Source organism: Sitophilus oryzae, unplaced genomic scaffold (genome assembly GCF_002938485.1).
Source record: "Sitophilus oryzae breed Bouriz unplaced genomic scaffold, Soryzae_2.0 scaffold_376_pilon_pilon, whole genome shotgun sequence".
NCBI classification, from domain to species: domain Eukaryota; kingdom Metazoa; phylum Arthropoda; class Insecta; order Coleoptera; family Curculionidae; genus Sitophilus; species Sitophilus oryzae.
This window is the reverse complement of record NW_022146947.1, coordinates 680377-704707: the sequence shown is the minus strand read 5'-3', so window position 1 is coordinate 704707 and position 24331 is coordinate 680377. Positions and strand designations below refer to the sequence as shown.

The 24331-nt window shown below is 32.6% G+C and overlaps 1 protein-coding gene across 1 annotated transcript in view; it reads right to left on the bottom strand.

Moving 5' to 3' along the window:
* Positions 1 to 24267, bottom strand: part of LOC115885188 (TRPL translocation defect protein 14) — a 28142-nt gene extending 3875 nt beyond the window's left edge. The window contains exons 1-9 of the mRNA XM_030904010.1: positions 23911 to 24267; positions 23764 to 23831; positions 23670 to 23707; positions 20038 to 20075; positions 5308 to 5436; positions 4999 to 5135; positions 4057 to 4274; positions 1919 to 2034; positions 23 to 233 (exon numbers count right to left, since the gene is read on the bottom strand). Of these exons, the coding sequence (XP_030759870.1) occupies positions 23 to 233; positions 1919 to 2034; positions 4057 to 4274; positions 4999 to 5135; positions 5308 to 5436; positions 20038 to 20075; positions 23670 to 23707; positions 23764 to 23831; positions 23911 to 23965 (1010 nt within the window). The 5' untranslated portion in view covers positions 23966 to 24267. The remainder of the gene's footprint in view (positions 1 to 22; positions 234 to 1918; positions 2035 to 4056; positions 4275 to 4998; positions 5136 to 5307; positions 5437 to 20037; positions 20076 to 23669; positions 23708 to 23763; positions 23832 to 23910) is intronic.
* Positions 24268 to 24331: the final 64 nt, after the last annotated feature.

The following is a 24331-nucleotide window of genomic DNA, read 5'->3' as shown; positions in this document are numbered from 1 at the left end:
ACAGAAGTTGCACTGTAGTTACCTGGGATGACTGGGCTGCTCGTAGATGTCTAACTGGAAATACTGATTGTTGAAAATGAAGCAGCGCCGTTTCTTGTAGATGGTGAAGTGCGAATTGTCTTTTTGTGTTAGCAAATTTATGTAGTCTCGGTGGTTGATTTGCGTTTTCACCTCGATCACTTGATCGCCGGGCTGGTTCTGACGCCGCACGGTGTGAATATAGCTGTAATAACCTACAAAAATTTAAATTTTAAGGCTAATTTAGTTTGTAAAGTATTTCGTTCAATAAAAGATACAATCAAAAAATAAGCTGTTTGAGTCTAGCGAATCTATATTAGCTTGTTTTCTAAAGGGAGTAACTAACTAATAGTTTGAAGTAAGACAAGTTAAAGCATTGCCAAAGACGTACACGTTAAATGTATCGTTTTGATGTAAATTACATCTCAAGAGATACGTTCAAATTTTATGTTGTGCTTTAACTGTTTAAAGTCTGACCATCAAGTTGAGACGCATAATCATAAAATAAAATTTTAAAATAAATATAATTTGGCATCAAAATGAGACAAACATCTAGAAAATGACAGAAACTTCAATTCTCCTGAGAAACTGTCAATGTCATGCATCTTGTCGTTGGCAGACTTTAGACCTTGTGATACCCAACAAACAATTTGAATACCTCTTTTGTGTGTAAAAATAACAATACAAATATATCAAATTCTTTTAAAGACTCTAAGTAAGTTTAAGTTAAAGACTCTTTTAAAGACGCGCGTTACGCGTTTAAAATAACTTAATGAATTTCATCAAACTATCAGTGATAAGCTGAAATATCTTGCAAATAATAGGTCTGTTCCAACACAGAAATTTGTACCGTTCTAGAACGGTAATTGGGATCGCCGGCATCAGATTTATACACGTGTCGACTTGGACATTTCTGTTACTATACCAAAATTAAATGCGAATTGGAACGGTTTTTGAAGTGATTTTAGAATCAAATTCTAAACCCAATTTTTAATTAATATGTTTCATAATATATATTGAATTTATTAATTCTTTAATTAATACGAAATCACCTTTATTTAACAAAAGTTCCAAATCATTTTCAGTGGTATCCACATCCTCAATATTACTGTCCTCTTCGTCACTCACCATGTTTAGTACAAAAATATATATTTAAAATATGTATAAAAACGATAAATACCAAATAAAACTTGAGGAATCAGCAAATTAAAAACAGAAATAGCCAAAGAAATAACAGAAAAACAATAATCAGCTGACACACACAGTCTTAATAAGCAGGTCAGTTCTTCTGATTCTTGCTTTTACGCTGGTATCGAAATCACTGTTCCGAATATGGTTCACGAATAATTACTATTCTGGTTGGAACCCCAAAGTTATCGTTAGCTAAACGATTCTCTCGTTGATGGAACGCATTTTCCCTACTGCGCATAAGCGTAACCGTATCAAGAACGGTTGTCTGGTATGTTGGAACAAACCTATTAAGAAGGGAGATACTATACCTTTCTATTTTTTTAAAACATTGTCATCTTTTTTGTTCATTGGGGTTTTCAAATAAAAACCATTAAAAAATAATTAAAAAAGTGTGATTAGTCGATCAAACACAAATGTTAAAAAGAAAACAACTTTTTTCATTGTTGTTGCAATCGAAAATATATTTTCCAAATTAAATTTAACAAAATTTAATGCAACAATACTAAAAATACAATTGCATTTTGTAAGGAAAACGCAGACAAAAAAAAATAAGATGTATAAACATAATATACACAATAAACTAAAACATACAACGTCTCCGAGATGGAGACGCGACAGTCTAAATACAATTTAATAAATTAGAATTAAAGAATAATAAAAAAAAATAATCGTTATAGGTAACGAATTTTGTATAATTTCCGTTTCTCACCTTTTTGGCCGCGTTTTCGTAACCTGACCTGATTGGGCGAATTTGACTGCAAGTAGTTGTGCACCACCTCGAAGTCCTGGAATGGCGGAAACAAGGAATCATCCACAAGAGGACCTCTGAAATTGAATAAAAAAAAAACGATATACAGGCTGTTTTTAAAAATGTCTCACCCCTATAACTACATTCGATACCAATTAAACTTTTAGTTACGTAGTCGGGGGCGCAATTTTTAAATTCATTGTTGTCAACCATGGATTTTCATCCATATTCGGCGCCAGGCTGACTAACTGAAATTTACGCTAGGTAGCTCTGCTATAAAAAATGTCAAGTTGTCACATTTTATTTATTTCCTGGCATTGTCATTCGTTTTGACACTTTTGTATTACGAGTTTTTATTTTAAATGAATTGCTTTGCGTTGTAATACTTTAAACTTAAAAATGTTTACTAGCAGACCTTGCAGTCGAACACTGTTCTTTTTAGAAGCTCTTATAGTGTGAAGTGTACAGGGTGGTCGAAATTGGTCTGTTTTAACAGAGAAAACCTATTTCCTGACTAGATAGAGCAAAACCGATATAGAAGTCATGGGCTCGATTTCTGAGACACGTTTAATGGCGCAAACCGCCTGTTGATATTTTCACTGCCAACTGAGATACGGGTTATTTTTGAATTTTTTACTATTTTGAAAATTGTTCATAACTTTTTTATTTTGCGGAATAATAAAATTCTGTAACAGCGTTCTTAAGGCACTTTTCTAAGCACAATCCACTGGCGTAGCCAGTTTTTTTCTATACTTGCTCTTTTTATCACAAATAATGAAAAATATAATTTTTTAAATGGAAATCATAGTTGGCTATGAACTTAAAAAAATGCTCGCATTTAACCCTTTTCAACGATATATAGTAAGGGGATCTTTTTCTAAGAATGAGAGAAATATTAGGATTTTTATCTTTATATCGAAGCGGGCCTTGATTTTGTGTTGACCTATGTGCCTAATTATTTTTATCATAATTTAATATTCAATATTATTATTTATTCGCATAATTAAAGACATTTGGAAAGGTAAATTAACATTCTATATTAGTATTAGTAATTACAACTGAAATCTATACAATAAACAAAGAACAAGACTAAAAAATGTATTTTTTGTGTGGTGAATATAGTTTTCTAAAAAAATCACCAAAGATGTTCAAAATAAGCACCTCCTTGTTGAATACACAATAAACATCTTTCGCGCACGTTACAACGATTTATTAGGCGAACTAGTGTAATAAGTCCAAAAGCTTGCCTAGTAATCTTCTACAATTCTTCTCTCGTCCCAATGGTTCTTTCCTTATAGATAAGGTATTTTAATTTCCCCCATAAAAAAGTTGAAAGGAGTTAAATTAAAGGACGTAGCAGGCCTAGATACGGAGGCCAAGACATGAGGCCCTTTGTTCCAATCCAATCCAATTAAGAACGTCTTTACAGAATTTAATGATTCCGAAAAATAAAAAGTTATGGGCAATTTTCAAAATGGTAAAAAATTCAGAAAGACCTCGTATTTCTGTTGGCAGTGAAAATATCAACAGGCGGTTTATGCCATTAAACGTGTCTCAGAAATAGAGCCCATGACATCTATGTCGGTTTTGCTCTATCTAATCAGGAAATAGGTTTTCTCTGTTAAAACAGACCAATTCCGACCACCCTGTACAAGATAGCTTAATAGTAAAAAACTCATCGCAAGTTTATTAGAATATTTTGAACGGGAAAGGGGTAGTAATGGTCCTTAATGTCCCTTAAGTGCTGTCAAGAAGGTGAGTTTTGTTGATGTAAGTAATAACTGTTTATATATTTATAATTAATTTATTTTTGTTTCATAAAATATTTTGATCAAGACAAAATATGTAGAAGTGGTAACGCTAAATATACGCTGTGTCGGTCAAGCTTAATCACGCGAATAAAAGTTTATTTGATATGAACGATATTTAATTTTTTTCAGACAAAGAAAAACAAAATTTAGTATATTAGTTTGGTTTGGTTTGGCCACCTGTTTCACCGGAAATCACTACAACTTTAAATTTTTAAATGGTACCCTCCGTACATGTATGATAATGGGCAGAGACCTATCTGAAATTTATAAAAACCGTCTAAATCTTACCTGACGAAAAACTTGTGTTTCTTAGAGTCTGACAGTAATCGGTCGCCGGTGTCCAAGCCGATCTTATGACACACTGCCCCTATCATTCTCCTGATTTTCCCCTCGAAGTCGGTGGAGTTGTCGATGACGTCGAAGTAGGGGTGGCCCACCCAGGCTGCGGCAGCCTTGGTGTCCAATTCTTTGGCCAATTCGACTCCTTCAGATCGACAAGAATGATCCTGGAAAATTACAAACATTTCTTAATGTAATTATTAAGATTAATATGTCATTATCAAGATCAAAATGATGAAATTGATATATTATTACAGTTTAAAAATACTTCAACCTCAGTAACCATTAATTCGAAGTTGGTCAAAGAATGCCTAGAGAAATGAACAAATTAGACAAAGAGAATCTCTTAAAGTCCTTTTACTCTGGGTGCCATTCTAGCAAGTGATGGAAGGTAATGAAAAAGCAAACGATCTAGCTAAAAAAGGAGCGAACACCCCCACTAACTGGGCCAGAGCCGTTCTGCTTCCCAAGTGGAAAAGAACCTAAAGCGGAACTCAAGACTCTGGAAGACTCTATCCATAACCTGGAATGAGAGTCCTTGAACGGTCTAGGACACTAAGGAAATTCCTCAGGACTTACGACCGAGAAAAATCAAATATTTTCATTGATTTAAGTAAGAACAACCTTCGGATTGCCACGGAGTTTATAGGACAGTATCTCCCCAATTGAGACGAATGCAGATTCTGAAAATGGGGAAACATCAGATCACCTCATCACTGAGTGTGCCGAGACGACGACCATTCATGTCATAAACTTTGGTACGACTGATATCATTGATGTAGAACTACCCTCTGTAAAACCGTCTCAGATACTGGCTTTTGTCAAAGCCCCGAGACTGTATGATGAGTTATAACTAAAGAAAGGGGGACACAATAGATCTATAACACTTACTTCTGTAGTATAGTAGTCTTCTGCACCCTTAGCTGCTGATACCATGTGAATGATTTGATTGTACCTGTTGTCCCTCAGCTCGATGCAGTTCCAGCTATTGTCTTTCATAATTCTTTCCCATTTTTCCGTACTTATGACTGTCAAAAAAGAACAAATTTATTATCGCACGCCAATGTCATGGTTAAACCGGAATTTATAAGTTAATTGATAATTTGTATAGTCAATCAGATGAGTAAAAAACCCTGTAAAAAGTTTCATTTTAAATACACTCACAATAAAGTATGTTTATTTTGTTTTCTTACTACTTACATGCTGAAGCATCCATAGCTCCTCTGTCACATATAATCAAACAATTTCTTCGGCAGGTCCTGCCCAGCTCGAAGAACGTGTCCTCGATCTGGAGCATCGTTTTCAAAAGGTTTTCTTGAAACACCGACCCTGGAAAATAGAAAAAAAAACTGTGATGTAAAATTAGAGGACGCCATTTTTTTAGTGCCAAACAAAGGAAGTGAAGAGCTTAATGTAATAATCAATTTTTTAAAGGCAGACGTAAAAAATAAAATCAAAAACCATTGAATAATAATTTAAAAAAATTATCTGTTAAACAGTTAAAAGTGATTTTTTTTATATAATTCTGCATTTTTATATTAACCCTCTGACACTGCACTGATCAAATAGTAACAATTTAGTTTTCTGGTGTTATTGGTCCTTGTATTTCTTTAGTTATTGCAATTTATGGTAGATCGTATGTGAGATCTATAAACTAAAAATTACACCATTAAAAAATGTATAAAAAAGTATTTCAAACAAGAAAAATCCAAAATAAATAAAATAACTACGCATTATTATTGCTAAATGCTTCCTACAAAACTATGGAATATTTTCTTAATCGGGCAATAAGTTTAATAAACAATTAATTTATTAATACCAATATTTCATTCTGTCTGGTATTTCGTATTTTAGTATGAGTCAGCACGAAGGCAATCAGAAGGCACGCGATCACTGATAAATCATTTAATTATTCTTGTTCGAAATTTGAAACTACTTTTTTCCGCAGTTTAATAATGAACAATAGGAGCTGATAACAACAATAATATTTCAATCAAACAAATCGACACAAAACGTAATAGAAAATTCACGTGCTAGTAGTAGACATGTGCAAATTAAAAAATATCGATATACGCATCAACAACGGACAACTTGCATGATTTTTTAAATTACTCGAAACATCAGCGGTGCGATTCTCTAAACATATTTCCTGTCTAGTGACTCATCAATCCTATACAAATAACATAGTCTAGGCAAGAAATTTCTTGCCACGAAGCGTACAGAATCCCACTGCAGCTTACTTCGGGTTTCTCTTATTACCGATTCTGAACCGTCCTTGAACTGTGATGCGTATGCGCAGAAGGAAATATGAAAACATTATTTCATTTACGCACGCGCTGCAGAGTTCTAGGACGGTTCAGAATCGGTAATAACAAGAACTCGAATAAAGCTATCATCTACCTATATCTATCTAATACTCGATCTAATATCTAAAAGTCATCAGCAAAAATATTTTTTCAAAAATTCCTTAAAATATATTACGACATGTCCCTGGATTGCCTAAAAAAGGCTATGGTAATACAATTTCGATTTCATTCTTTGATAGGCGGTTACTATGTTACTATTCATTTTGATTAACGTCATATTTTTTGCTGTTGTTAAAGTATCAAATTATCCGATTGTTAAAGTATCAACTATTATCACCCTACCCATAGTATTGAACTAAATAAGTATTTTGCTTCTTTAACATTTTAAAACAGCAATAGTATATTAAACAACGAGTTTCGAAAACGACGTTTTGCGCAAGAGATCGACTGTTTGTTGGCTCGAGCCGCAGGCAAGAGCCACAAGTCGAACGGGTGTACAAAGAAGTTTTCGAACGCGTTTTTTACGCTATTTTTTCTACGACTACAAATTAGCAGCAGACTCACTCAGTTTTTGCCAGTTTTGTGAAATAATTTGCGATGTAATGATGACACTTTTGACGGCTGCGTTGCGTTTGGCGTTTCAGCTAAATATTGGAGGTTAAAAATATTAAAATTGACACATGTTGTGTCCAAAATGACACATGTCGTGCAGTAAATCCTTACCACACAACAGTTTGCAAAACGCCAATTTCAGATCGAGTTTTCCGTGTGTCAAACTGCATTTTCTAGGCTAGTCGTAGAAAAAAAATATGGCGTTAATTAAAATTATATCAATAAACATCTATCAAAGAATGAAAACGAAATTATATTACCCAATATTACCAAAGAAACGTGTTTTGATGTTTACGACTTAGAAAAAAATCAACTATATTTTTATGTTTTTTTTAGAACAAGCAAAATTTTTTAATAAAGACTGCATTTTTCTCAAAATGTCAAAATAATAAAAAGCTTTTTCTCTTGTAAAGACATTCCGTTGACATATATATATATTATGATTATTGTTAGTTCCCAGTAATAATTAGTACCCAGAAAGAAAAAAATCGTGGGTGTTTGGGAAGGCTCGAAAGGAAACAATGTTTCTGCGACGTTTCGCGACTTCTAAATATGTGCCTGAAGAAGCGACAATAAAGTCGCGAAACGTCGCAAAAACATTGTTTGATGACACGCCTACATAGTTGCACGGCCGAAAACAGCGCGTTCCGAGCTGTGACGTCACCCCGCGGACGCACTTCGCCGTATAGCTGCAGTTAAGCGGCTTATTAATGAATTTGTTTTGCATTGTTTATGCGAGTGAATTTGTTGTTTTGTGTTAGAAAGTTAAAAAATTATGATTTATTTATAGAGAATAAAAAATTAAAATATTGCGAATACCATATCGATACTTTTGATTATCGATGCATTTTTGGACATTCCTAATCGTAAGCAATATTTTTTTCTTGCAATTTAGCACGAATATAAATCAGCCAAGGTCGAAAATAAGTCTTATTTATTATTACTTAAATTAACCGAGATTTATTTAAACCACAATGCATTAAAAATAGATGCCTGCATGACCTTTCCATTTTCACTAGATGTAAATTTAAAGGGTGATGAAAACAAACTTGGACTTGGATTAACATCAAAAATGAGTCACTGAATAAGCTGATTTGTACTGTTTAACAACATATTAACAACTAACAATGCTACCACACGATCGAAAAAAAACGGCGTCAAAGGCGGCTTGGGAATGAGAAGCTATGATAATTTTGGCGAGGTCAAGCGCTAGATGTCATTTACTTGGCCCACACTCTTCTTTATTTTTTAATGACGCTTACTGCCAGTTCGCCTTAAAAAGGTTGTAATTCATTTTTATATTCAGGAAAAATTATTTTTAAATGGTGTAGTTTAAAATTTGCGAAAACATTTTTTTTGAAAATAGATCTGTGTGTCTGGAAACGGTCTACCCTTTTTTTAACTTTAACCTTTCTATAATTAGTGTTAATTTTTGACAAATTTCATGTCAATTTTTAGTAAATGACGCCTAGAGATTGACCTCGCCAACATTATCATCGATTGTCATTGCCCAGCCGTCTTAAACGCCGTTTTTTTCCACCATAGAGTATTTAATCGAGCTATTATTTGATTGCATGTCTGCACAGCACCTTAAAAATATATTATTTTCAATTCTGCAATTAAAAAATCGGCCGGCTAAAAATTGCGTGTCAACGCCTAGCTGTATTTCCTAGGATAGTGAAAATATTTGAGACAAATAATTTTATGTATTTTGGCATTCCTCCTGTATATTAATTAGCCCATATTTTATATTTTTTTGATTTTATTTATACGTAAGGCGTATTGTTGTCTCGATTTTCAGTCGTTGCCAAATTTTTGCTCATTATTTTTGGACACCGGTTAAATCGGTGTTAAGAAGTGTCACGTTTTTAGAACACACTCCTGTATGACGTAAGCATGATAAATGTTTTAGTTGAACTTTCCCACTTAATAGAAATCACAGGCTATTCATTAGACAGCCTGTCGCATGTCGACTTACCTAGATATTCGCGTTTACATGCGTCCGGATTTACCGGGACTAGGGAATGCAATCCCGCACCAAAATATCAATCCCGCAAACCCGCGGGATTAAAGCAATCAATCCGCAAAATTGCGGGATTGTAAACAATAAATGCTCCTCTTTGTACTTAACCTATTAAACTTGCTAATATAATGGTTTTATGCAATTAATCGAAATTTTAACTATATACGACTAATCTGTATTGAAATTGAAAAAAACACAATTTGGTGGGTTTTTTAAAAAATTTTTGTTTTAAGGAAAATACGAGGTTTTTTCGAAAAATATGCATTTATAGTCATACATTTGGTCCTAAATGGTACAAAAGGCATTTTACATTTTGCATAAGCCCACAATATATTGACATAGCGTGTATCTTAAACTATCTGTACAGAAATTTGGACTGATGTATACAAGGTGTTCAAAGAATATATTTAGTATTAAATAAACTTATTTATTATAATTTATCTACTTATTTTATAAATAAAAATATTATTCTGATGTTGAAGTTTTTTTTAACTTGTGTTAGTTATCTGCTTTTAGATACACTCTATATCAATCATTTTTTGGCATATGCAGCGGTAAATCCCGCGGAATCTCAGCGGGATCCCGCATTTGCGGGATTGCATTCCCTAACCGGGACCACATATTTATAAAGTAACCATATTGTCTCCAAACTACATTCTGTGAAGCCGAACCGGTGAAATGGGTATACCGTGCTGGCAACTGTTACTCTTGGGTCGGTATTTACATGTGTGGAAGTAAATCGCATAGGGATCTTATTAAGTCGGAGTGAGAGAAATGCGACGGAGTGCTATTGCGGCGTTGCCGGTACGCCTTTCCCTATCAAGTAAAGTAATATCACGATCGCAAACCGCTTATTTTTAAGACTTTTTTTTTCGAAAAGATAAAATCATTAGAAATGTTTCTGAGCATTTGAAATGGAATTATAAGGATATCTTTAAGGTGTCATTTTTTCTATAACGAGAAAACGTCAGTAATCTCGATAATTTAAAAACTCAACTTTTTAACACATAACACGCCATAACTCAAGAAACACTTTAGATATTGAACCTTTTTTTTTATTTTGAAGATAGGATCTGTTACAATATGTTTACATAAGAAAAATTCGATAAGGTTGTTTTTTTCCATTCAAAAATTGTAAACAACCCATCTATTTACTTTTAGAGCATAGCAATTTTAAGCAGTCGTGTAATTTTTTTATTGATAAAGATTTTCACTTCTGTCTACGAAGAAAATAAAGCAAAAATATTAAGAAAGTTTTTGAAAAAACTACAATCAATTATTTCTAATAGATTTCCAGATATCGATTTTTGAATTCAGAGTTCTAATAGCCCGACCACTGTCGAAAACCAACTCAATTCCACTTATTTTTACCAAAAATGCAAGTGTTTCTAGCTTGCACTTAAAAATTTTCAAGCTATAGGGAAAATTACAACGACTCGTTAATAAATAAACAAATCGTCGTATTGCTGCTAAAAGTCACTAACTTACTTTTTTTTATTACTTCCGAGAAATGCATAGAAAAACGCGTTTAAAGATTAATTACATTGCATAAAGTTGTTGTTAGTGACTATTCTGTATTAAAATACAGCATAAATAGCCAGAAATCGTAGTTAATGATTGTTTCAATCGATTCTCCGCTTCAATATATAGTTAGTTATTGAATTTTCACGTTATTCGGAAAAATGTCAGTTAATGACTTTTGGCAGCAATAGGACGAAATAAAGTATCACGAGACGTAATTAAATTGTGAAGCTGAACCCAGGATGTACACCTTTCCCTAGAACTTTAAGTACTGACAGAGGTACTGATTACTGATTGGGTCGACCGGTCAACTGCCACAAATCTGCTATATCCCCTTCCACGTCTCTTAGCAATGCGCACAGTTTCTCGATCCGTTTCATACGTTTGGCAAAGTGTTTACTGTTCTCTCTTTCTTCAGTACATTATAAACGCATTGTACTCTTCTTACATACGGAAATCTCGACCCAAGACTAACCTTTGCCAGCCCTTAGTATAAATTCTCTGAAGGAATTTAGCATAAGTCGCTCAGTTAGACCTGCTCAAGCGTAGTGCGCATGCAAGCCTGGATTTTGAATTACCGATCGGATAACTAGACCAATAGAGACTAGACGCTAGCACCAGCTGTTCATTCGTACGGCTTTCGTTTGCGCTCCCGTTCGACAATTGGCTAGTCCTAGCCAATTGTTCCTGAGCCCTTACTCTGACTACCTCAGAGCTAGGGCTAATCAATATTCGGAATTTTGGAGTTGCGCTATTGCGCCAGTCAGTGTTTGCTTAACAGACGAACTTATGTGAAATATACATAGACCGGTTATCAAGTTGGCTGTAACTCAGCTTCAACTCCAACACATTGCAGGGATAGAAGATAATCTGTATACAGTTTATATGTATATGACCGGGACATATCCGGGTCTTTAAGGTATCCGGGCAACTTTGTTGAATATTTTAATCCTCATGATGTCACATATCTACTAAACCGACATTGTTCGAAAGTACCCATATATCTATCTGGTCAATATTTTCGTTTTGGATGCACATATGCAGTACAAATCTTCGCAAAGGCAAAAGAGTATACCAGACTTTTTTAAATTTTTTTAAAGTAAAGTATGTCTATCCAACGAGAGTCAGGGAAGAAAATCGCCAGACAACATCCAAATAATGACAGAAAATACGATTTACCTGTGAATTAAAATGACAGACAACTGTCACTGTCAGGTATCCCCTCCCTCTCGTCAGACAAAATTTACATACGGACAAGGGGACAATTATGATTTATAACTGAAACTTTGACATTATTTTGTGTCTTGTATGATAAATTCTTTTATTCTCTCTATCTTGTGCCTCTAGAGAAGCTTCATGTAGACCGTGAACCGTGACCAATAATTTCTTTAGTTTGGTCCACCCAACGCATCAGACCTTCCCCTTGGTCGTTTGCATTAATCTTTCCTTCGATGAGGAGTTTTTCCAGTCCAACGGCTTTTCTCGAAATGTGCCCAAAGTACCAAAGGCATGACTGGTTTATTTTGGCTGAAATTCTTGTGATGACCTTCAATTACTGCTTTAGAATTGAGACGTTAGTACCAATGTTCTGTATATGAAATTCGCAGCATTCTTCTGTAGGCCAATCTATTTTTCTTCCGTTTGCAGTTTTCAAGGTTCAGGTCCCAGATGCATAAGTAGCAATAGGAAAATCAGTGTGTTTAATAATTTTAATTTGTCGCGCTGATATTGCTATAACGATAACTTAAATTGATATAAATTACACTTTGCGTCATTTCACCACATGATATCACCTCCATTTACAGGCTATATTGTTCTCCACACTATCTAAATAAACAAGTATGCTTAATTGTCAAAATTTACCTGCACTATTGTGCAGTTATTATGCATTGTTCATTTAGAGAATGCAAACAATGCAAATCCCTATTCTTATATTATGAGGTCAGACAGATTTTTTGTTTACCTCTATGGTATTCGCTTACCTACTTGAAAACATGCATAATGTTTACTTTTTCAATGTTTGCAAATAATAATAATACGCATTATTATAAAAGCAGCTGATTTATATAGTTACTAAAGGATGAACAAACAATAATAATTCTTGTTTGTAAAATTTCTTTCTATTTCAATTGCTAGTTTAATCAAAAAGTACATATTGTTCAAACAATATGATTATTAGTTTGTTTTTAGCAAAAAATGTATTAAATGTCTATACCTATGTGGTGGATTCATCTATCCAAAAAAATCCTTTATGGGTATTTCGCCACTGCACTGCAAGAAAAATCTACAAAATAAAATAGTTATTTTTTGTAAACACTTCTGGCGTTAAACCTTAACGGACGCTGCTTGTCAGAAGTTGTGTTTACAGTTATAAAAATTTGCCTAACAAAGAAAAAAATGCTTAACGTTTCAGAAAGTTTTCTCTTTCCGTCGTCGGAAGCAAAAAAATATAAAGAATCAAGAAAAAAACTATTTAAAATATTTAAATTGAACTATTCGAGAACACTTTACTTTTTAAAACAGATACGTCTACAAGAAATCATTGACGTTCTGTTAAAATGACATTATATTAAGTTAAACTTCAAAATTAACAATTACTACCTGATAACAATTACTTAATAAGGTAAAACCAAAAAGCCCAAACTTTCTGTATGATTATTTTTAAATTTTACGTATGTTATGTTTATTTATGTTATGTTCTTTAAAATCAAAGAAGCGATTGCCATACATTACTAACATCTACAGATACATGAGCAATATATTTATTTTTATTAGATTGAATTAAAAAAGCCTCTTTTATTTTTCTTTTAGAGGCTATCGCTTCTTTCATTATAATTTTGGCGTTATTAAAATTTATTCTGTGCCCTGTGTCCCATGAATGCTGACAAATCTTAGATTTGTGAAAATCTCCCTTTCTTAAATAATTTTTATGTTCTTTAATTCTAACATTTAAGGGTCTAGATGTTTCACCAATGTAAAATTTATCGCATTCACTATTTTATTTTGTAGATTTTTCTTGCAGTGCAGTGGCGAAACACCCATAAAGGATTTTTTTGGATAACAAATGTATCATGATACAGAAACTTTAAAATTCTTCGGCTAAGCAGTTTTTAAATTATTTGTAAAATTAGGTCCTTAAAAGATCGTAAACACTCTATGTAGTAAGTATCAAAAGATACTTAATACATAGAGAGTTTACAATCATTCACAATCACAATGTCTAAAAAACACAACTAAAATTAATAGAATATCCTAACAACTTGCGGAATGATCTCTCCAACGACAGAATCTCTGACACTGACAATTGTGTCTGTCATTTTAATTCACAGTCAAATTGTAATTTCTGTCATTTTTTGTATGCCGTCTGTCGAAATCTTCCCCGATTCGTAACACAGACTATAGTCAATTGTACCAATACCACAAGCAATACAGTATACAATAAGTATACAGAGTGTCCCAGGCATTAGAAGTTTCTAGAGAACTACAATATCTAGATCGGAGATTTTTAAAAGTATTAGCAGCAGTATTTATGATATACGAAATTCAAATAATTAGTGCGATGGTTTGACACTTAATGTCAAAGGAAGCTAGACAAAATTAAAAAAAATACGCTTTAAAACTAAATCTTGAATAACTTAAAAACGACTTATTTTAGGTATAGGAACATATGTATAATCAGAAAGTAATGAGTTACCTAACCTAACCCTTTTCACTAGTGAAATAAAAAAGAGGGTTTCCATTTGAAAAAAATGAATTATGATAATTTTTTAATCTCCCAATTCCATGGCAGCTACGGCCAATATTATATGACATTCAAACAATTTAATTTCTGAAAGAGATAGCCACATGTTTTCTCTTTATGTTCCAGTGGCTGTAATAATCACTAAATTTGACGTTTAGGCTATACAGATTTTTTTGACAGGCAGTTTTTCCTCCAAAAATTTTAAATAATTTTTTTCTCAAAAACGGTTAATGAAGTATAGAGTGTTTGATATTAAAATTCATAAAATTTTACAGAAAATTTAAGTATATAATAAAAATGGCGGTATCTATTTAACGTAAGGAACTTGCTGCCAACTTCCGGTATTTCCGGAAGTGCCGCCATATTGAAAATAGTTTTAATTGACAGATCTCAAAGTGAAACAATGATGTGCAAAATCTCTGATCTAGTTATTGTACTTCTCTAGAAAATTTTAATGTACGCTTACCCTGGGACACCCCGTATAATTAGTGGCAAAAGTAAAAAGTTTGTTAACTTTTTCTACTAACTGAAAATTACTACCACTAATTATGACGTTCTGAATGCTGTTCTGAACATTTAAATTAGAGAAACAAACTTGTACGCTAATTGAAACCACTAATTTCGAGGTTCTGAATGAAGCTCTTTAAGACTAGTAACTAATAATAGTAAAGAATATATATAATAACTTTATTTCTAATATCAGTGTTGATCCTTGCTGGTTTAGCATTGATTTCTATTTAAAAAAAAACCCTCTATAAAATCTAGTTTAAACTTTTTTAAGATTTATAGCAACGTGCCAGAAAGCCTGCCTTTTTACTTCAGATTTATTATAAAAATATAAAGTTAGATAATCGTTTAAATTATATACGTATTTCATTAAAATATATTAGCGAAAGTTAAATATAAAATTTGGCTCTTATTTTCGCCCGCCTTTATATTGTTAAAATCACTCACTTAAATTATTCCTTAGATCATAACTAAGATTGGACAAGCTATATTTTAATTCCAAGTCATTATACTTTACTCAGAATTTCGCGTCGTTATGAAGAACAAACAACTTGCACTCGTTTTTAATTAAAACTCATAAATTAAAAACCAAAAAAAACAACTAAAGCTGTTTTGATATTTGTTTTATGTATATTTAATTATTTTGGACTTGGATCTTTTTTGTAAGAAAAATATTTTTTTGGCACCTGTAACAGACTAACTTCCGCTGACACGCCTCCCAAATTTTATTTTAGGAACTAAGCTATTATATTTAAAATGAACTCAGGTGAGAAAAACATAGTAAATGTATTTATATTTGTCAATACAATAATTGTATTGCTTAAATACAAGCATTGAAAAACAAAAAACTCATCCTTTTAAATTAATACCTAAATAAACATTTTTATCGAAAAGCTTTTATCGATTCGAATGAAATATATTGAGGGTAAAAATTACTAGAGATGAAACGGATATCCGGCAACTATCCGGTATCCGCCCTAAATTTGTTACCCGGCCGGATACCGAATAGTAACTCAATATCCGACCGAATACCGGATATTCAAAAAGTAACATAACAAGAAATGACTTACAGTTTAAACTGCTTTTATTTAAAGCTGAAAATAATAAAAACTTCAAAAAAAAAACTAAAAATGTTCATTATTCACTTTAATGAAAAATACAAAAATGAAAACTTCATATAGTGACATAAATAACTAATAATAAACGAAAAAAAAAACATAAAAAATACACAGATTCTTAAAATTTACTATCTTGTTCTGTCTATCTCTCTATATCTCTTTACTATCTTTTTCTTTTATCAAAGGGAATTTTAGAAAATTAATGGTCAAAATTAATAAGTGGCAAAAAAACGTTTGTCGGTAATAGGCGATTTTGCCTGTTTTCGTAAACCAAACCAGCTTCGGAAAACAACCTCTTACTAAAACATGCTGCAAGGAGCTGAAAGGTATATTTTCGAAAAGTTTTTGCGTTATACGACCACCAACTGTGAGCTGTAAGGGTCCCGGCTGTGATCAATTCGAACTCTTTTTCTACAATTGGGTTTTTCTATTGATCGCGACATTGACTATTATTTTCATCTGCGATTTCACTGAAACAATCGGATGAATCCGGCCTCTCAGCTCACCGAATATCCGGTATTCGGTATCCGGCCAAACAACTATCCGTTTCATCACTGAAAATTACTACAAGTACGACATGTTTTAATGCTAAAAAAGTGTCTACATATTCACCAGGGATGTGTGCGCCACTGACTTTTTTTCTCTTGTTAGCAAACCTGTGTAGGCCCGTTAATGCCGATTGAATGTTGTCTCTTGATATTTTGTCAATTTCGGTCTTTATGAGTGAGAGATACGCAATTTTATTAATATGCTTTAATCCAAGTCTAATAGAAAGTAACCATTAAAAAAATTAATGTCATTAACTGGTAAAGTATTAAATAAGTACTCATTGATTCCTCATCAAACAATATCAAAAAAAGTTCATATAAACATGGGTGCGGAAATGCATAGTTTTAAAGTTACAGGATGATAAAACTTTTGAAAAATAGGTCTTTTGTAATTATCTTAAATACCAGTATTTTTTAAAATTTGCTTTAAGTAGGATTAGAACATCATATCAGTGATAAAAAATGTGGCGGATTCATCTCTCCAAAAAAAATAGTGTCCGTTTAGGTTTAACGCAGAAGTGTTTACAAAAAAAAAATTGCACCGGGAGGCACGTATAGCCGCCCATACTAAAATATGTTAATAAAAAGTTGGTAGGCAGTTCTTTTAGTTTCAAAGCAAAGGAATTTTTCCATTTTTTTTTTATCTCAAAAACTACGACTTTGACTGATTTTGATGTTATTACAAATTTTGTTGCAAATATTATTTCTAATCTTAACCGCGTTTCGCTAGGTACTGTAGTTTTGGAGTTACGATTTTTTTAAAATTTTTAACCCCCTCGCAAACCCCCTTAGCGACCCCCCACCCCCACCAAAAACTAATGGCCAGATTCTCGGGTGCCAGAGTATTTTTGTCCAAATTTGGTTAAAATCGGTTTAGCGGTTTTTGAGTTATCGTGTTACAGACGGACAGACAGACAGACAGCATGAAAATATTTTGTATTTAGGTCATTTATGACACAAATAACTCATTGAGTGAAATTAAAAAAACTTTTTTGCCGATCTTAATAGCCTACCATACCTATTGGTATGGTTTGGTTTGGTTTGGTTTTAAGAATAGGATACTACCATACCTATTGGTATGGTCGGCTAATAACTATTTTATTTTGTAGATTTTCTGGCAGTGCAGTGGAGAAATACCCCAAAAAATTTTTGGAGAGATATCAGTGGTGTTATAAATTTTAATAAAATTTAATAATAAATTAGTTTAAATAAATAATTTATTAATTCTATTTTTATTTTTATTTTATTAATTCTGATAATTCAATTGCGTTTATCTCATCAAGGAAATCCAAAATGATAAAATATCAAGATACAACTTTTAATCGGCATTAAATGGTTTACACAAATACAAGGAATTTTTCCAATTTTTTTTTATCTCAAAAACTGCGACTTTGACTGATTTTGATGTTATTACAAATTTTGTTGCAAATATTATTCCTGATATTAAATTGAAAACCGCGTTTCTCTAGCTACTGTAATTTTGGAGTTATGATTTTTTTTAAATTTTTAACCCTCTCCCATACCCCCTTACCAACTCCCCACCCCCACCAAAAACTAATTGCCAGATTCTCGGGTGCCACAGTATTTTTGTGCCAAATTTGGTTAAAATCGGTTTAGCGGTTTTTTAGTTATCGTGTTACAGACGGACAGACACCATGAAAATATTTTGTATTTAGGTCATTTATGACCCAAATAACTCATTTTGAGTGAAATTAAAAAAACTTTTTTTTACCAATCTTAATAATGGCCTACCATACCTGTTGGGTTATTTTAAGGTTACTTTATCAGCTGTATTTACATACCAAGTTATGAATGCGACTATGTTGTATAAACGCATATTAAAATTATTGTGATTGTGACTGTGTTTATGCTTAAGACAAAAATTATGATTATGATTACCACTATGTTGCAGCCCATTAAAATTACTGTAAATTTATAAATATTTAGAATGTGGGTATGGTAGGAAGTGGCAACATTGCATTCTCTCCGAGATTCTCTCTATGCACGGTAAAGGAGGTTGTCGCCCACTAGACCGCAGCGCGACGCGGCGCGGCGCCATGTGGAAATTTCTTTTGTCTGCTTGCCATGTATTTAAATGGCCCAACGCACATCAGAGCGCGCAGCGCAGAAGCGCGCCGCGGGATTTCCGTCAAGAAGTCGGAAGACTTCTCTAGCAACTTTTTTCCGTCTCCCGCGTTTTGGCGCGTTGCAGTGTGCGTACTCACATGGGAAATAATTTTGCATTCGAGTCTTTTCAGTTGGCTTTTTGACTAGGAACTAGTGATACGTATCAATGGTAGAATTGTATTTTTAAAGGTAAATTAGGCAAATCGATTTTCATAAAGGAATATGAATTTTTTTTAAATCTTCCCTCACTAGAGACAGATGGACGAAATGCCGTTCTATCAAAGATTTAATATAATTGAGGGGTGTAGAGGCAAAACCGGCAATCTCCACTTTTTAACAAAAGTGACAATCTCCAATTTTTAAATTCTAATTACCTAAATATATAAAAAAGATCAGGGTTTTTTCACCACATAACTAATATACACATCAGAATACATAAGAATTATCAAAAGTATTAGTAATTTGTCTCTTCTGAAAAAATATGATGAGTAGAGATGCTCGGTGTTTTGCTTCTAAAACCCTCAATTGAGGAGTGCGTAAAATGTTTCCTTTATATTTTGTAATACAAAAAAAAAATGATCTTGTCTTTTATTAAATCTGGAAAAAGATGGTAAAATTCTCCAAACTTCTTTCTTTTTTTGTTATTCGTATGAGTCCAAACTTTTCCTCACCCCCTCTTCCTCTTCCTCTGTTAGAAGAGCACAAAAAATACGCTTTCGTCCGTACTTGAACTCATTGCTTTAAAAACTAAACTACAGTAAGTAAAAAACACTATAACTAATAAATAGCGTTGCCGCGTTTCAAAAGCGCGCTATAGTGGGCGCAGTTCCTTCGCAGCCGGAAAAAATTCTCTTACCAGAGCCGCGCCGCGCAGCGGTCTAGTGGGCGACAACCTTAAACGAATTTCCGGAGAGTGAACAGTGGCACTCAAAAGTTTTTCAAAATTTTCCGGAAAATGTCAAGAAAAATGTAAAATTTTCAACATTTTTTTTCGCAGAAAAACCTCATAGGCGTGTTTCTGGGGTTGAGCTATACTACCAGTTAAAATATTTGCACTCATTTCTGGGACACTCTGTATTTACTACTTGTCAAAAATAATTAAGATAGGTCAATTTTAATTAAGTATTTCAACAGAGTATCTGACATTTTTGTAATTAAATAATTATTATAAATTATCTATTTTTATTAGAAATATATTTTTTAATAATTCTAATAATTTAGTATAAACTAAAATACTATTTTTAAGTTTATTTCAACAAATTTTTCTAACAACACTCTACGCTTATAACATAAGATTTTTTATAAGAACCCCGTCGCAAATCTTAGTTATTTCGGGCGAGAAGCCTCATAAAAAAATTAAGAAAGAGTTTTTAAACCTAAAACTTTAAAGGATTCGCATGACGTCATATTATGAATCTAGACTTACCTTCTTCCTCGTTCAAATCGGTGAACTTTACTCCACCACTGGAAAAGAAAAAAAAATCAATTATAAATAATTGTAGTAATGTAATCTAAATCTAGTAAATGAGTTTTTTTGTGAATTATGTGATTTGTTGCCTCTGGTCGTTTCTTCATCATTGTTTTGCAATAATTTTACTGTGTTTGTTAATATTATGTTATTAACCAAACTTTCTGAGTTGCTTAAAGAGACTCTAAGAACAACTGTTAAAAAACAATCTTGAGAAATAAGCTATTATTAGTGAAAATATGAGTAAGTTTGTAAAAATCTGAAAATTTTTGGGCTAAGGAATGTTTGGCCGATTTTTTTATAATCATAAAATATGATATAATTCTAACAAGATCCAAAATGTGATAGTTGTTAATTCTACCTTTTAAATGCACTTTGAACCATCAAAAAAATATTAAATTTTAGCCGAGTTAATAAACAATTTGTCCTATCAATCAATGATACGCTTATGAAAGCCGGAGCCCAGACTTGCGAGAGAAAATTCAGAGATCTTCGAGGTGGAATTAAGATTGATTGACGTAATCAATTGTTTTCGGTCACTTCCTATTTCACCGGAAATGACTACAACTTTTGATTTTTAAATGGCACCCTCGGTATTTTTTTTTACTTTATTCGATAGAAAGTAAAGTACGTCTACTGGATTTGTGTCTATGAAAGGAATGCGGACAAAAAACATTTAAATAAACAGCAATATATCTTATATGTCGACTTGACGAGTACGTCACCGCAAATCGCTCCGCCCACTTATTTTATTGGCTACTTGCAAATTTGTCGAATTTTTATTGATGGGACGCGTCGTCTAATTTTTTACGAAAAACATCGAGAGAATATCGTTTCCCCTCTCACGGATACCCCGGAGCTACAGAACGGACAGACGTACTGTAACACTCTAAATCGCTAAAATCGCTCATATTCGCTAAAAAACAAATTGTATTTTAAATTTCAATCTAGAGTGCCATGGCTGTGTTAAAAACACTAATCTTTAATCGAGGAGCCTTGGAAAAATAGATTTGATCATTTAATGTTTTTAGTGTCTTGTCCTGACCGGTTAAAAGATGCCCAAATCGTATTTTTAATCATAAATCATTTTTTTTCAAATGGAACGCGGGTGGCTCGTTAGCATATTTGGAAAAAGCATTTTTTTACGAATAATTTGATACTTGGTATGTTGAGTCAAATTGTCATTATGCATCGCATGTTATAATTTCAAATAAAGCATATGCGAAAATGTCAAAAGTTGACATATGACATGTCATTCTATTCAGAGGGTCATTTTCTATCAAATATAGTAAAAAAATACCGAGGGTGCCATTTAAAATTCAAAATTTGTAGTCATTTCCGGTGAAACAGGAAGTGACAAAACAATTGAATATGTCAATCAATCCTAATTTATGTCATATACTAACCATATCTCATTGATTTACCTATCTGAAAAAATAAAAAAGTTATAGGGGTGAGCCACTTTTGAGATGCACCCGGTATTGCACGAATAAGATGTCAGTATAATAGTAATATTACACTTGTGTAAGAATTCTATGAAAAAATGGGGGATTTGCAAAAATAATGACAATAAAAAGCAAATATAAGTGGATAGGGCCGATTTTGCTGCAGTAACGTAATTTGTAGTGAATTTTATATAGGATTAGGAGATTATTGCTGCCGTTTGGGACTACATTTATGTAAATTTCGGTGTCCATAAGGCCATTTTTTTTAAATCGATAAGGCGGGTTTTGCAACTTGACACCTCATGTATAATCATGCTGTTTATGTAAAAAAATTATAAACAAATTTCTCTCTCTGTCATGCCTAAAATCCCACTTACAATTAAAAATATCTCTACGTGTCAACAGTAATAAAATTCTTCAATTAGATCTGGTGATTATCAGATCAATTCGCTTTCAACAAGTTGTTTTATTAAAACAATTTAAAATAATTAAATGTACACATCCACGAATGTATATTATATTATATTAAAATAAAGTCCCTTAATAGATTTATTATTTGGACTAATCGATTTCAATAAAGCTTAAAAACCTCAACAACGCAAATATTTTTTCCGTCTATCCGTTAATTTGTTTTCGAATTTTAATTTTACACTTGAGCGCGAAATTTTTGCGTAACACTTGTTTTTCTGTAACTCGATTATAATTTATCTTTTCCTCTCTATACCTAGGGTTTTAAATAGTACGTATAAACTCTTTTCTTACGTTAAACAAATGCCTAATATATTTGCAAAATAGATTTCGGTATAAATATAGACTTAAATAAACAATTATTTGGCACGTGAAATTATTTAGATTAACCATAATTTTTAGTAGAAACATTAAACATTATACATACGTACGTAAAGGTACTGTATAACAGTATGATCGAAAAAAAAACGGCGTCAAAGACGGCTAAGGAATAATCTAGACGTCATTTACTTAAAAATGACTCGTTGATGTGGATTGTGAACTTAATTGTGAATTTATTTGTCTTTATTTTGTTATGATTACGTGTGCTTTATGAATATGTCTGTCATTTTAATTCTCAATAAATAGTATTTTGTATCATTTTTTAAATCTCATCTGTCGAAATCTTCGCTGACTCGTTGGACAGACTTTAGCTCATGCTAAGTGTATATGCAATGAGAAATTGATTTGGAAGTATCAGTATATAACGTTCAATATTTAATTTTATCAATCAAATTGAGTATTTAATAATGCCAAAACGAAAGTGTATAGTAATTAATGAAATGCTCAAAGTTTTCTCTGTTTTATTAAAAATGGATATCCCAATTCTGATGTAATTTGTAAAGTATGCAATACAAATCTTAGTACTGCTCACAAACGCAAAAGAATACACTAAACACTGCCTTTAATGTCCCCTTTAAAGTAAAGTCTGTGCATTTGTCCCAACGAATTAGAAAAGAATATTGCCAGACGACATCGAAACAATGACAGAAAATACAATTTAACTGAACTGTGAATTAAAATGACAGACAACAAATTACACTCTCAAAAACTTGTATGGAAACTACCTTAAGAGTAACATTTAACTGGCTATTTTTATTGATAAATTAGATTATTTTTTTCTGTTATTTTTTAGAAACCATATATTTTCTCACATGAACAGACAATAATTATTCAATAATACAAATTTATATAATACATATCCTTTTTTAATGTTAACTAGAGCAAAGTCTGGTCAGTTTCAGTCACGAGGCTCGTTGAGTGTCTCAACTGGACATTTCTGGTAAGTATATGCCAGGATACCTCAGCACGTTGCCAACAAATTGTATTTTTTTTTTGGCAAGGCACCAAAACATTTCTGCAAGTCAATGAAACAATCTGCTAAATTTGAGAAAGTTCAGGCGGTAAAAATATATAAACACACACACACACACACACATTGACTTATTACTTATACTATATATATAACAGATATCTATCAGCCTCAACCTTGATTGAGTTAAGCAGTTACTGATAAGGCAGTTATCACCAGTTTAAGATGTGACGAAAATATGTATGTAACGTGGTTTTGTTGATAACCATTATCATGCTCTCTTAAGTAGATGAAGGATTATTAGAAAACATGATTATGTTTCTTACCTTAAAAGTACAGAAGCTGTCTCTGGAACTCGAAAAACCTAAAAAAAGAATTGTTTTAGTTGGATGAATATTTTTTTTAACAAAGTTAACTCACTTTCCAGCCCAAATTCTCAAAGAACGTGCATAGTCGAGCTTGTCCTGTAGTTTTACCTCCACAAGGACCTAAAACAATAAAAATAAACTTAGAAATATACTCAATCAATATTACCTATCAAACAATAGAAATTAAACGCATACAAACCTCCAGTTAACACCAGTCGATACACAAATCTTTTATTTTCTCCAGGTCTCTCCATGGTTGTATTTATTTCTATTTAAAAACGATGAAAAAGGTTATGAAATCGGTTCGTGCTTCGGCGAAACGAATAAAAATATTTAAACAAAAGACGGGAAAGAAATCGATTTTTGAATTGAAACGAATATTTAAAAGAAAACGACGATCTGAGGAATCAAAATAAACGAACGGGGCACATGATCAACGAGAGCTAAATGAAATTTTCCATGGTTTTCGGTTTTCACGTTTGCACGGGAGGTGCAAATCACCGCACGAAGCGGACGACTTTTACGAACGAAAGACAAGGCGAATGCGGCACAAATTCAATTAAAATTGAATTAAATTTTCCTTGTGGTGGGAGAAAATTCTAGGGACTTTAGTGGGGTTG